The sequence below is a fragment of the Rhamphochromis sp. 'chilingali' genome, assembly GCF_963969265.1.
Source record: "Rhamphochromis sp. 'chilingali' genome assembly, chromosome: 4".
Lineage (NCBI taxonomy): Eukaryota > Metazoa > Chordata > Actinopteri > Cichliformes > Cichlidae > Rhamphochromis > Rhamphochromis sp. 'chilingali'.
The window spans coordinates 17358264-17371508 of NC_137948.1; the positions used below are offsets into that span (position 1 = coordinate 17358264).

Sequence of the window (13245 nt, forward strand, 5' to 3'; positions counted from 1 at the left end):
AAACATTCCCAGAAGTTTCCATGCAGTGTTGAAATCATTCACTAATCAATAGCACGACAAATCAATAAAGTCATAAATATTATCGTAAAAATGTTCCACGAGTAAACCAGTTATCGTTTATCATGACAGTTTTAATTGTTCAATGACATCACACTGGACTTCTGTGTTTTAATAGTGAACCTTTTACTTTGACCATGACCTGCATTGATTTGATCACCATGGTTTCTTTGATTGGACTGATCACCAAGAAAGATCTTATTGTGTACACTGTAAAACCCAACAGTGCATCTTACTAAAAGAAGTAAGTTGTTCTTACTCAGTTCTGAAAAATAGTTAAAGTAACTTTCATGAAGTGTGTTAGGTAGACCCAAAAGTATACATATGTTATAATAACTTTATTGTAATAAGTACACATGATGTTTTTGTAACGTTTTAAGTACTGTTGCTTTAAACTGTTTAAGTCGTGTTAATTCATTTGTATTAGTCATCATCCACGGCCCCGCCCCCAGCGTTTTGCCTGGACTTGTCGGCCATGAGACACGAGTCTCGTCAAGAGAAATTTTGCAAGAGTGGAAAGTACAAGATAAACGTTATTTTTATGTTTTTTTGTTAATGCTTACTTCTAGCGTACATTTATCAGACTGCTTTGTTTTAGTTGTACTTTGTTGTAATTTATCAGACTACTTTGTTGTAGTAGCTCGTAACTTAGCTTGCCAGCACACAATTCCCGCCTAGCGCTGTATGGAGTCTGCCTTCACAATTTAAAAAATTAACGGTTGGTGGCTTGTTTCAATCAAATAGTTGGTAAGTAGTCTAATTTTTGCAAACTGCATGCCACAAAACCTTTGGTAAAATCAGTGTTTAGGCTTTTCTGACTCTGAACTTTATCAAGTTCAAATGTAGCCTACTTTTGACACAGTGAAAATGGTAGAAGATTTATTTAGTGTTCATTTTAAGAGTTTACTGGACAAGTTCACCTTCACAAATTTAAAATATGATGCTTAGTGGCATTTTAGTCGTGAAATAATTTACCTTTTCAAAGCTGCACTGCACCAAACCTAAACGTTTCTGACTCTGTACTTTCCAAGGGTTAGCCTATTGTGTACTTCACTTATGTAAAATTGCTTTATTATTTCATAACATTTAGAGTAGTTGACCAACCTGAATTGAAAATGAACTGTAGTTACTGTTTTCAAAGCTTGTGTTATCCAGGTTGACTGTATTTAAGTGAAGTAAAAGTCTAAAAGTAAAAACTGTTCTGCTAGCTTTCTGTCCTCATGGCTTTGTGTTATTACAGTCTGACGATTGAAGGAGCAGTAGCATGCCGAGAGATCATCCAGCACTGCACTAAAGACAGCCAGTAAAGGTGATTTTAAAACGATTTGGCATCAAAATGTGGAATTGCAAGTTGTGTAGTTTTTCTACTGCCATAAAAGTCATGTTGTTGAAGCATTATCGGCTCAACCATGGTCAGTACTCCACAATTTCACCCTTACCCTGTCTCTACAACACATGCATGTGTACATTTAGTACATTTAATTCATTAAAGATACACATGTCAAGAATGCACACTCCCACACAAAGAAAAGACGGTTCTTATCTAGATTTGAATAAATATGGATTTTGTTGCCCTGTGTGTAATTTTAAGCAGCCATTTATTGAAAGCCAAATGTTTATCCATCTGAGGGGGCATTTAAAACGAAAAGAAACTGTTCCATGTCCTTTCAAGAACTGCAATTTTAAAACCAATGTATACTCAACCTTCAATGCCCACAAATGCAGAGACCACCAAAATTCAACAAGTTACAATGAAGGCATTGTGCAAAGTGTTATAAATGTAGAACAAAAAGATGACATGCAACTTGATTCAATAGAGTCATCAGATGACAATCAAGTGGCATCCACCAGTGAAATCAGTGGAATTGAGGGTTTAGAAGAGCAGTTGCAATACAATCTGGCTGGATTTTTCTTGAAAATGCAGACCCTTCTCCATGTGTCCCAGAGAGCAACACAGGAGATTATTGAGCATATTGATCAGTTGTTTTTGTTATCAGTACCTCTGGTTAGAAAATCAGTTGTAGATATACTGAAAAAGCACAACTGTACATATACGGACAAACTGGTGGATGAGATTTGTCAGGCAGTTTCTGATAGTAATGTTTTACATAAATGTGTCACATCTGAAGGACCACTATCTACAGCAAAGAGGAGGAAATCATATTACGAAGCAAATTTTCCATATGTCAAACCTGTGGAGTATTTAATTGAATCGTCAAAGCACACTTATATGTATGTGCCTATTCTCACATCTTTGCAATTGTTGTTGAAAAAAAATGATGTGCTTGAAGAAATTAAACAAGCACCCACACAGATTCCTGGACATTTCATGTCATTTTGTGATGGATCCTACTACCAGGAAAATGTTCTACTGTCACAAGAGGGACAGAAATTGTCAATAATACTTTACGTGGATGATTTTGAAATCGCAAACCCACTTGGTACCTCAAAGAAAATACATAAAGTTTTTGCAGTTTATTGGACACTGGCAAACTTTCCAGTTAAATCTCGTTCTGCTCTACACTGCACTCAGCTTGCTCTGCTGTGCAATTCCAATGATGTACGCCAGTTTGGGTATAAGGAAATGTTGTCACCACTCTTAAATGATCTGAAAACTCTTGAAGAAGTAGGTGTCTACATTGAGACTCTTGGTGAATGTCTTAAAGGCACTGTTTACTCTGTTGTGGCAGACAACCTTGCTGCCCATGGACTTGCTGGTTTCAATGAGAGTTTCAGGTCTACATATTTCTGTAGGTTTTGTCATGCCACCCAAACAGAAATGCAAACTGAAAATGCTGTTACAGGGAATTATGTAATGAGAACAAAAGATGCTCATGATAATCTTGTGCAAGAGCTTCAGAATGATGACATTGAGGAAAACTATGGTGTTAAAAACCCCTGTGTTCTTTCTGACCATCTCTCTTTCTTCCATCCTGTCACAGGCTTCCCACCTGACCTCCTACACGACCTGTTTGAAGGTGTCGTTCCAGTGGAGTTGGCACATTGTTTAAAAGGTTTGATTTCTAAGAGATATTTTACCTTAGAAGACTTAAACAGAGCAATTCTGCGCTTTCCCTACCAACATTCTGACAAAGTTGATCGCCCTCCTCCAATACCCTCAAATTTTGCCAGGCGAGGGACCATTGGTGGGAACGGGCATGAAAATCATGCCCTTCTTAGACTGTTGCCTCTTCTCATTGGCTCCAAAGTTCCAGAAAGAGACACTTTTTGGGAAGTGCTAATGGATTTAAAGGACGTAGTTCAGCTTGCCATGTCTCATACTTTTAGTGACGAGACCATTCAGTACATGGCCTGTAAAATATTAGATCACAGACAACTCTTTCAGGAAGTGTTTCCTAATGTTCGATTCAGGCCAAAGCATCATTACATCGAGCATTACCCACACTTAATAAAGTGCTTTGGTCCCTTAGTTCATCTTTGGACAATGAGATTTGAGGGAAAGCATAAGGTTTTCAAAAAAATAGTTCATGACACTCACAACTACAAAAATGTACTAAAAACTTTGGCAGAGAGACATCAAAGCATGATGGCATTTTATTTGTCCTCATCAACGTTTTTCAAACCACCTGTGCAAACATCCAAAATGGAGTCTTTGTACATTTCATCATTACCTGCAGATACACAATTATTTATTTCAGGTATTGCTGACAGTGACACAATATATGCAACAAAAAAGGTTACAATTAATGGCACAAACTTTGCAATTGGCATGTTTGTATGCACAGGTGCTTATGCTGCATTGCCAGAGTTCAAAGAGATTCTTAATGTACTGCTCATCAGAAACAACATTTATTTTCTCTTGAAAGACTATGACACTTATTACGTTGAGCACTTGCGTTCATATGAAGTAGCAGAGAATCAACAGAGGGGTCTCCGTCACAGTGTAAAATCTCTGTGCCAACTGTCTGACCACATGCCGCATGTTGCTTACAAGATAGCAAATGAACTCATTCTAACAACAAACCATTTCATTCCAGTGTCTGACTAAAGAAACAGAACTGAGACATCAGCTGATTCCACCAATTTCTGAACCAATGCAAAGGTAATTCATCTATTCAGTTTTTTTGTATTCACATAAATGTTTTTATATTTTTGCACAATTAATATTTTGCAAATAACTGTAAACACAAACATGTATTAAAATGCCACTATAATATGTGAAACCTGTCTGTTACAGAAATAACAAATTCAGATGGAGGCAACAGGAATATTGAAGCTAAGGGTCATCCTTGATAAGGATAACGCTGAAAAACTTATTTTGCCATCTCGTCCAAACAGTGTGCAAGCCCTCATAGATGCGATCAAATCTAGGCTAAATTTTACTTTTGACTTTCGGCTTCAGTTTCATGACCCAGATTTTGATAATGCCTTGTGTAATTTGGTTAAAATAGAAGACCTGCCAGCTATAGCATCTGTTAAAGTTGTCAGGTTAGTTGAGCTTGACCGGATTTCAACGAGCACTGATGACACAATCCTTCAGACTGATAGCACTGATACCATAGATTCACCAGAGCGTATTAGTAGATGGCAAGAAGTTTTTATTGTTCCGCCATTTTCTTATGAAGTGGAACATGTATTAAGAGAGGGTAATGCAGCATTTGATAAAAATGGGAAAGTAATTACGCTGACACGAGATCAAAAACACAACATACTTGAGACAATGGGGGAAGAAATCTACAAACTAAAAGCATACCCTAGTACAACACAAATTGGCAAGGCTGCAGAAGCTTTAGTTAGAAAACATCCCTGTCTGAAAGAGAGGAATTCTGACACTGGGTGGGAAGGGTGGAAGAATAGCCTGAGATATAAAATGGGAAACCAAAGAAAGAAGTTGGCTAAAGCTGGCATCATGGATGTTGCTGTGAATGCTGGAAAGCGCAGCAGAACAAACCCAGATGGAGCTTCACCAAGGGCCAATATTAAAAGACCTAGGAGAGGTGAGGTCAACTTCCTTCCTTCTTATCCTTCTGGAGAAACAAGGGAGTCTCTGGAAACCAGAAGACTTGAGATGGTAGAGGAGTTCAAGAAGACCTCAGCAGAAAGAGACATCCCTCTCATTCATCAGCATATGATGCCCACTTTTGCCCTCCGGCGTGAAGAGATTGTCACCACTTCTCCTCCTGTATCAGAGCTCAAGGACAGATGGCCAGCACTCTTTCATGAGACACAGGTAAGTACAACTACATATATAACATTTGCTGTTCATATAGTATGCTGTGTTTTGCTTATAATATTTTTGGAATTCTCCTCAGCTCTACTTTGAATTTCATCGGATCACCAATCAGAATCTGCCACATGTGTTTTATGCTGCACTGGATGATTATGCTCCTCAGCTGATTGGACTTTACAAAAAGAGGAAAACTGGACGGGTCGGTGAAAGGATGGAGCAGCTTTTGTTGGCATATGGAAAACAGGTATTTAAAAATACTAATTATTATTCTGCTTGCTTGGCAGTTGCCATTGCTATGTTTATATATATATATATATATATATATATATATATATATATACATATCTTTATTTTATTTATTTTTTAGGACAAAAACGACATCTATGCAACTAGAACAGCAGCTCTGGCCGGCCTACCAATGTACCTCAAGGAGGATTCTTCAGAGATTTTCAAAACATGCAAGGTACTTGGGTATTACAATAATTTGCACATTTGAATTTAAAAAAGGTTGAAAGGAGTTTATAAGTCATCTGGACTTGGGTTGAAAGTTGAAGACGTGAAGTTGAATGACTTATAAACTTCTTTCATCCTTGATTTGACTGGATGAATGAAAAATGAACCTTCACTGTCAATTTAAAACATGTTATGATATATAGAATTTGAAAAACTGAAGAAAGGTGCCTGACCATTTGTATTTATACTTTTAACAGAGGTATTACAGATGAATAATTGTGCACTGTGTATTATAGGAGGAAATTGAGTTCTATGAAGCCACAATTGCTCTGGTTGCTGATGTCGATGAAGAGGAGGTGCCTGGAGGAGTTCCTTTCTCACCACGCCAAGTGTTCATAGTACTTGAAGATCAGGTTGTTATGACTCATCACTCATGGACTGATGCCCTGGTGTGTTTGTTTGGGCTAATCTATGCTCTGCATCTGAGCTATCCTGAGAAGTGTACTGGCTTTTTTGAGTTCATTCAAGTAGTGTTGCTGAAGCTAGACGATGAGAGAAAGCAACTAAAACCAAAATTGCAGACACTAAAAAATGAGCTTGTGTAGATGATGTTTGTTTTTCACTGTCAGTATAGTCGTGCTTTTTCAGTTATCTGTGAATGGCTTCAATAGTTTTATTTGTTCAGGGTAATTAGCTTTCTAAAAAGCAATGTGGAGAAAGCTAAGAATAAGGAGACAATCCATATTTGACGTTTTGTTTGTGATTGAAAAAAATCTTTACATAGTGTGTAATCTTAAGCTTATTTCTAAAAACACCTTTTAGTTACATGGAAATCTTTTGGAAGATAACTGATAATTAGTCAATATGTACAGTATACTTTCAAGCTTTATTTTTTAATTGTGTGATGAGTGCCAGTTCACTTGATTCAAGGTCTGGGCAAAACTGTTGAGAAGCCACAAATACCTTTGAGAATATTTTTTGTTAGTTCAGCTGTTTTCTATAGTTGCATTGCTGTAGTGCATCTGATTTCATTATTATACTAAATGTTACTTAAAATTGTGATTGTTATGGCTCTAATTGCCTCTAGACTATTGTTTTTTATATGATGTACACCTAAATGTGTGTTTTGTATATTTAATTGATTTTCAAAATGCTACAAAAAACATTCAAAATTCCCTAAAAGCGCAAGTTTTAAAATGCCTAATTATTTGTTTGTTTGATAATGGCTTTAGCAGTCATAGGTTATGACTCAAAGTATGGTTGTATTCATTCTGTATTTTCTCTGCAGTTAAAGTTAATAAAAACTGAATGGAAAGAACAATAGCTTGGTTTTGTGTTAATAGTACTTGAACCATTTGGTGCAATCGGTTTCCCCAAATGGATTAAGTTGTTTAAATACAACTATTTAAGTTAATTTAACTTAATTTGAATATGAGCATGTAACACTTTAAATAAGTTTGAATAAATACAGCATCTTAGTACAACAAATTTAATGGTTTAAGTTAAAACATACTAAAAACAATGAGTAAATAAACATAATGCATTTGAGTTACATTATCATATTTGCTTTGGGTTCTTGGGACTCTAATAAAGTACTTAAATAATCCAAAACTGTTTAAGTTATAAAACTTGAATCAATTGGTGCAATCGGTTTCCCCAAATCATTTGAGTTAACTTAACTGGTCAGGTTTTACAGTGTAGAGCACAATTGTGATTGTGTGAGTCGTGTTTGTTATGAAAAACCTGGATTATTAATTGAATTTTAAATTAGTATTTTTTTCAGCCCTTGATGAGTTGCAAGAAAACAATGAAACCAGGAAGTTTTGGAAAACATGCTTCCCAGATACCCTTGTATAGGAGCTTGTGACTGAATTACGTCACCTGAGAAAATATCTCTTGTCAGATTAAATTGCTTTATATGATGTTGTTGTCTGATTTTTTTTGTCTTCGTGACATTTGGTCATAAAAACGTATCTCAATGTCATGGAAAGTTGTGAAATGTGATTGAAAATAACTTTGAACCCTGTGTGTGTGTGTGTGTGTGTGTGTGTGTGTGTGTCCTATGGTGGGCGTGTTGGTCATGGGGTTGTGCGACCTGTGAGAACTTAAATGGGCAGTCCAAATCGTCGATGCACAGACACTCCTCGCTGATCAGACCTCAGCGGACACGCACACCTCAGTACAACACAGGTATAGTTGCTTTCTTCACTTTTTAATTCAAACTCCACAACTACACTGCTATTAATCTTCCTTAATCTAAAGCTCATCCGGATGATGAATGGTTTGTTCTGTAATCAAAGGATTTTATTAACATTAGGCAAGTTGTAGTGACATGATTACTATTCCTTAGCAATATCCAAGTGTTATTATTTTGTATAAAAACAGGTACAAAAAACAAAAAAAACCATCAAACTGAGTTATTTAGCTGCTGCATTTCTATTAAAAGTGTTGGTGCAGAAACATCTTTTCTTCTTAGAGTTTAAGTAATTTATTCCCCTCTTCTGTGGCTGCTCGAGTATGTATTCAGAAATTAACATGGAGGTGTTATAAGGGAACTTTATTGCCTCATGGAAACAAGGTTGCAGCTGCAAAGTAGGTCCAATTGATTGCTGTTGTCAAAGCTGCAATAAGGAAGAACATGACAGTCACTATAAAACGGAGTTTATTTCTCTGATACCAGGAACAGGCATGTTAGGTTGTGCAAGTTAATGGACAAGGGGTTGTGTGTGCCTCTTTTATGGCACTCCTGTGCTACCTAAACTGTGAAACCACTAACCTGATAAGGTACCTCAGCTGTAATATTTCAGCACACTTGCAGTTCAAAGCTAGAGGAAGCTATTTTTTTTACCTCAACTCAACCAAATACAGACTTTAATGCAAGGAAAAAAGAAGCAAGCATATCACCCAGCTGAGGTGCCTAGAGTAGGATGATTTAAATAACTAGCAGCAAAATGAATAAAAAATAACATGTAGACTTGGGCAATGCTTCAACCGAAACTGCATGACGTCAGCATGAAACGATTGGTATATTTAAAGAAGATTACGACCCCCCACTCTTTTGCTGCCAGCTACTTTGGTTAATGTTTAACCCAAGCGAATGCCGAGTGACCCATGTTGGCCACTGCTTGTGTTGTCTGCCTCTTGCTATTGATTTGAATTTCAGCAGTAAAAGAAAAGTTCCCCATGTTAAATGCTGAAAAAGAATAATTGTAATTACACTAGATAAGTTGTTTTCACCTGAACTGACATAATTTTTTTTGTTCTTGTTTCTTCAACAGAGTGAAAAAAACAGAAATCAGCCAAAATGTGTTGTTCCGGCTTTCTCAAAATTATGATGTTCATCTTCAATGGCGGCATCTTTGTAAGTTGGAAAAAAGAGAGAACTTCTGTTTGTCTGCATCTCTTCAACAGCTTGGTTTCACATCCTACACCAGACTACAAAGAAGACTTTACAGAGAGTAGTGAATCAAAAAAGGCCAAACCATTTCATTTGGCTGTATGAATTATTCTCTTTTATAGGTAGTCTCAATAAGACGTACATTTTAGCCCACTTTCTCTGTTCAGATATGGCTTTAAGTCAGAGTTTTCGATAATGTGAATATTTGCTTTTCCCCATAAATCAGATTAGATGAACATTACCACTGAACATTATGTCTATTTAATGTAAGGTCGAAGAGAAAAGATGGTCTGCTTAGCCTTAGCTAACTAACTTACAACATAACACCAATTATCGCTACAGTGCTCCCGCTCAATGCAAACATGTCACATTCAGGTCGAATATTTTCAGTGAGCATTAACTGACAGGAGCGCTGATCTGTGGATTGCCCTCCATGCTCGGAAACAATTTTTCCTCCACTATCACAGTTTTTCATCACCATAACAGTTTCATCAATCTTTTTTTATGATTACTTTGTGCGCATGCAGAAAAATTACAGCTCCCATTACTTCTATTGTAACAGTGTCACTTCTTACATTGTCATTTTATTTTACTGATGTTGCTAGAATGAACGAACTCATTTCCAGAGTATTTTTCTTTATGTCTGTGTAATTTATCAGTCACCCCGATCAAGCGTAAAAAGAGGCAACTGGAAGTCTTGAGTAGTTTTCAGTAGATTGAGTAGTTTTAGGTGAAATGTCTTTGCAAACCTAAAGAAATCCAGTTGCCAACTTTTCTTCTTACGTATGTTGTTCCCTATTTTTGTCTTTTTCCTTCGGATTTTCAGTGATATCAGAAAATTAATTTAATATGTAGTAAGAAACTGTTTTTCTTAAAATGTTGACAGCTATAAATAAATACAATTTATTTTGCCACTGTTACTTATTAAAAAAGTTAGTGCAGTTCATATCATTCACGTTCAGTTTTTTAGTTTAATTTCCCATTAGCATTCCATGTTTTAATCGTCTGCTTACATTATCTTACAGTTTTTTTCTTTCTCTCCTTTCTTTCTTCATAAACCTGCAGTTAGCAGGTGCCGTCATTCTGGGTGTGGGAATTTGGGTGCAGGTGGACAGGAGTTCCTTTCTGGATATACTGGATGAGGTGGAAGACACCTCCTCCTTATCACAACTGGCAAACGTCAGCTACCTGCTCATCGCCGTGGGTGCTGTACTAGTTCTGATTGGCTTCCTGGGCTGCTGCGGTGCCATCAGGGAGAGCAAGTGCATGCTGCTGACGGTGAGCAAAGTTTGGAATAAAAATAAATGAATAAAACATTTGTAAAAAAAGAAAGAAAGAAAGAACAGCAGATATGGTCTTCTGTGTCTGTAATAGTAGGATAATAAAGTTTGCAACTTTGCCCAAATCAATAAAATATAACATGGCACCAAAGTCTTTCCTTGAGATGACAATTTCAGTTTACAACTGGGGAGTAGAGAGAATTATATTTAAGTCAGCTGAGTCAGAAAAATGTTTAAAAGAAGTGTTTAGTATTTCCTTTTGCCATTCATTTAAAGACGTGTGTCCTCACACATGATGTGACCAAATACTGACACATCAGTAAATTTCTTCTTCGTGTGCTATCGATACATTTGAAAACAGGTGCAGGTGCTCTTGAAAGATTCTTCAACAGTCTGACTTACCAGAGCCAGCACTTTATGACTGCTGACGCTAGTTCTTGTCAAATTAATGAGGCTAAAGGCAATATGATAGATGTGAGTGGATAAAGAAGACAAAACTCGTAGTGTACAAATGGCAGTTAGTGTGGAAAGGCATATCCAACAGCCAATTAATGTACTGCACACAAAAAAACAAACACTGCAGGAAATAAATGTGTTTTAGGGCTGGGTTTGCTGTTACACTGACTTAGAAATGCACAGTAAATAGCCATCTTGAAAACTTTACCGTATTAATGGACATGTACTGTATAGTGACTTAAGATTGTGATTCTTCTGTAGCTACTCTTTAGCTTCATATTTGAGCAGGTACTTTCTTGTAACTATACATCTGTTTCTCCACTTACACCTTAAGAGTATGCTGTTAAGAATGTTTTACAGTATGCTTTTTCGTTTTCCCCCTTTTAGTTCTTCAGTATTGTTTTGATTATCTTCCTCATCGAGGTTGCAGGAGCCATTGTGCTCTTTGTCTTCAAAGATGTGGTAAGTAGCTCTGAAGAGCAAAATCTGGCAAGAGCTGCCAATGGTCAGATTTAGAAACTAAAAAGCATGATAACGTGCTACTGTCTGTCTGTGTCTCTCAGGCTGGTGAGCTTCTTCAGGAACTGGAGAAAAACGTCCAAAAGAGCATTAAAAACAACTATGGAAAGGAAAACCAGCTGACTTCTGTCTGGAACAACACAATGAAAGAGGTACTGTACCCATTTATTTATTTAAGAGAAAGGTTTGTGATCTATTTGCACATGGAGGTTTATTTGATCAAAATTTTAAGACTAACGTTTTGAATTACTTCACATTTTACACATTAATCAAACTTGTAGTCGTAATTTTGTTCTGTTGTTATGGTAATTAAAAACTTGTTGCATTAACAGTTTTTTGCTCTCTTCTAGCTTAAATGCTGTGGATACAGGAACTACACAGATTTTACAGACTCGCCTTTTAACAATAACGGTGGTCTCTATCCAGCCCCATGCTGTAATTCAACCATCAGTGCTGAGAAATGCAATGAAAATAAAGCGCAACATTCGGTATGAGACCAGCCTACATTTGGCCTAATTTTATGCATGTCAGCAACAGAATGAATCCAATGTACAGTGCACAGCAGTGTTTCCCATCCTCAGCTAAAAACATTTGTTTTGCTTTTAGAACATCGATGGCTGCTTTGACAAACTGCTGCAGCTGATAGAGGACAACGCTCTGGTCATTGCAGGTGTGGCAATGGGGATCGCTGCTCTCGAGGTATCGTTCACGTTCGTCATCCATCAGTTATATACTGCATGCTAGTTATTATCTATTGTGTATATTTTTATCCTCAATTTCTTTATGGCCATATATCTTACATATACTTATAAATGATACTAGATGACACAGTGTGTGTGTCTTTTTTCTGGGTGATTCATTTTAATTTTATTACTGTGAAACAACATATTTAAAAAAGTTAATTTTCATACTGATTTGACTCTTGAAGTAAGGGGAAATAGTTTCAGCCCAAATGAACACCTTATTTATTTTTGAATAAAATAAACAGTTCAGTTAACATCCCATAATTTGACTCAACCTTACCTTATAAATGGCATGACAGTTGCAGCAAAGTCCACAGCTTGTTCAGCAATTTGCATCTTACAGAGTACAGAATATGACACAGAATTTGTCCACATTGTAACTTGTATCTCATCTCAGATCACTGTAGTTAGATCTAATGTTGATTAACTGTTGTCTTTGCAGATCGCTGCCATGGTGGTTTCAATGGTTCTCTACTGCAAGGCTGGAAAAGATCGATAATTCAACTTTGAAGAAATTTTGCTAAGCGGTTTTGTCTGTGGAAAGTTTTCTAGTATTTGATTCAAAGCAGATTTTCAGCTGAACATTGAATGCTCTGCCTCTTCTGGTTTTTAAAGCTTTCATACAAAGATAGAGGAAAAGCTAGTAACATCTTTTTACTTTTAAAACGATGTATCTGTACACACTTATACTGTGATTTATTTATGTTTGTGTGAGGGTCTCCTGCTGTATGTGCTGATACACTTGAAATGATGCACAGTGCAGAGAACTCTGGTTTCTTTGTGTCAGTGGTTTACAGTCACTAAATTAATGTTATGAGTTTATTTTTTTATGTATGATCACTTCTAAATAATAAAAAGAACAAACTGAACTTGTGCCATAATTGATCGTAGTTTACTTGAATTTTTTATCTTACTTTACAACTTTTTAGGTACACCTTCTCAGTTGTTTGATAAGTCGAATATGAATCACATGATAGTAACTCTGTGAATTTCGGCATATGCACATGGTCAAGACGACCTGCTGAAGTTCAAATTGAGCATCAAAATACGGAAGAAAAGTAATTTAAGTGACTCTGAACATGGCATAGCTGTTGGTGCCAGACAGGCTTGTCAATTTTCCCACACAACCGTCTCTAGTGTTTACAATTA

The 13245-nt window shown here is 36.6% G+C and overlaps 2 protein-coding genes and 1 long non-coding RNA gene across 3 annotated transcripts; all 3 read left to right on the forward strand.

Annotated features, from left to right (window-relative positions):
* Positions 1-534: 534 nt before the first annotated feature.
* LOC308394708 lies at positions 535-4582 on the forward strand. Its single transcript, XR_013971280.1, has 5 exons — positions 535-804; positions 1298-1366; positions 3000-3071; positions 4056-4120; positions 4256-4582. It is a non-coding gene; the product is annotated as an uncharacterized lncRNA (long non-coding RNA).
* A 67-nt stretch (positions 4583-4649) lies between these two features.
* LOC308395823 (uncharacterized protein) lies at positions 4650-6977 on the forward strand. Its single transcript, XM_080880812.1, has 4 exons — positions 4650-5248; positions 5331-5492; positions 5616-5711; positions 5998-6977. The coding sequence occupies exons 1-4, from the start codon at positions 4739-4741 to the stop codon at positions 6304-6306; spliced, it is 1077 nt and encodes a 358-aa protein (XP_080736938.1). The 5' UTR covers positions 4650-4738; the 3' UTR covers positions 6307-6977.
* Positions 6978-7784: 807 nt separating this feature from the next.
* On the forward strand, positions 7785-12967 carry tspan34a (tetraspanin 34a). The gene is made up of 8 exons (XM_080880576.1): positions 7785-7891; positions 8980-9062; positions 10164-10376; positions 11222-11296; positions 11398-11505; positions 11704-11841; positions 11960-12052; positions 12539-12967. Exons 2-8 carry the CDS (start codon positions 9006-9008, stop codon positions 12593-12595), a joined length of 741 nt encoding a protein of 246 aa, XP_080736702.1. The 5' UTR covers positions 7785-7891; positions 8980-9005; the 3' UTR covers positions 12596-12967.
* The last annotated feature ends 278 nt before the right edge of the window (positions 12968-13245 follow it).

What these genes read in the sequence shown, in the direction of transcription:
- LOC308395823 (XM_080880812.1), top strand. Translation starts at nt 4,739, where the DNA reads ATGGGGGAAGAAATCTACAAACTAAAAGCATACCCTAGTACAACACAA. An exon ending in CACTCTTTCATGAGACACAG is followed by an intron (nt 5,249 to 5,330) that starts GTAAGTACAACT and finishes AATTCTCCTCAG; the next exon opens with CTCTACTTTGAATTTCATCG. An exon ending in AGATTTTCAAAACATGCAAG is followed by an intron (nt 5,712 to 5,997) that starts GTACTTGGGTAT and finishes TGTGTATTATAG; the next exon opens with GAGGAAATTGAGTTCTATGA.
- tspan34a (XM_080880576.1), top strand. Translation starts at nt 9,006, where the DNA reads ATGTGTTGTTCCGGCTTTCTCAAAATTATGATGTTCATCTTCAATGGC. An exon ending in TCTTCAATGGCGGCATCTTT is followed by an intron (nt 9,063 to 10,163) that starts GTAAGTTGGAAA and finishes ATAAACCTGCAG; the next exon opens with TTAGCAGGTGCCGTCATTCT. An exon ending in GCAAGTGCATGCTGCTGACG is followed by an intron (nt 10,377 to 11,221) that starts GTGAGCAAAGTT and finishes TCCCCCTTTTAG; the next exon opens with TTCTTCAGTATTGTTTTGAT.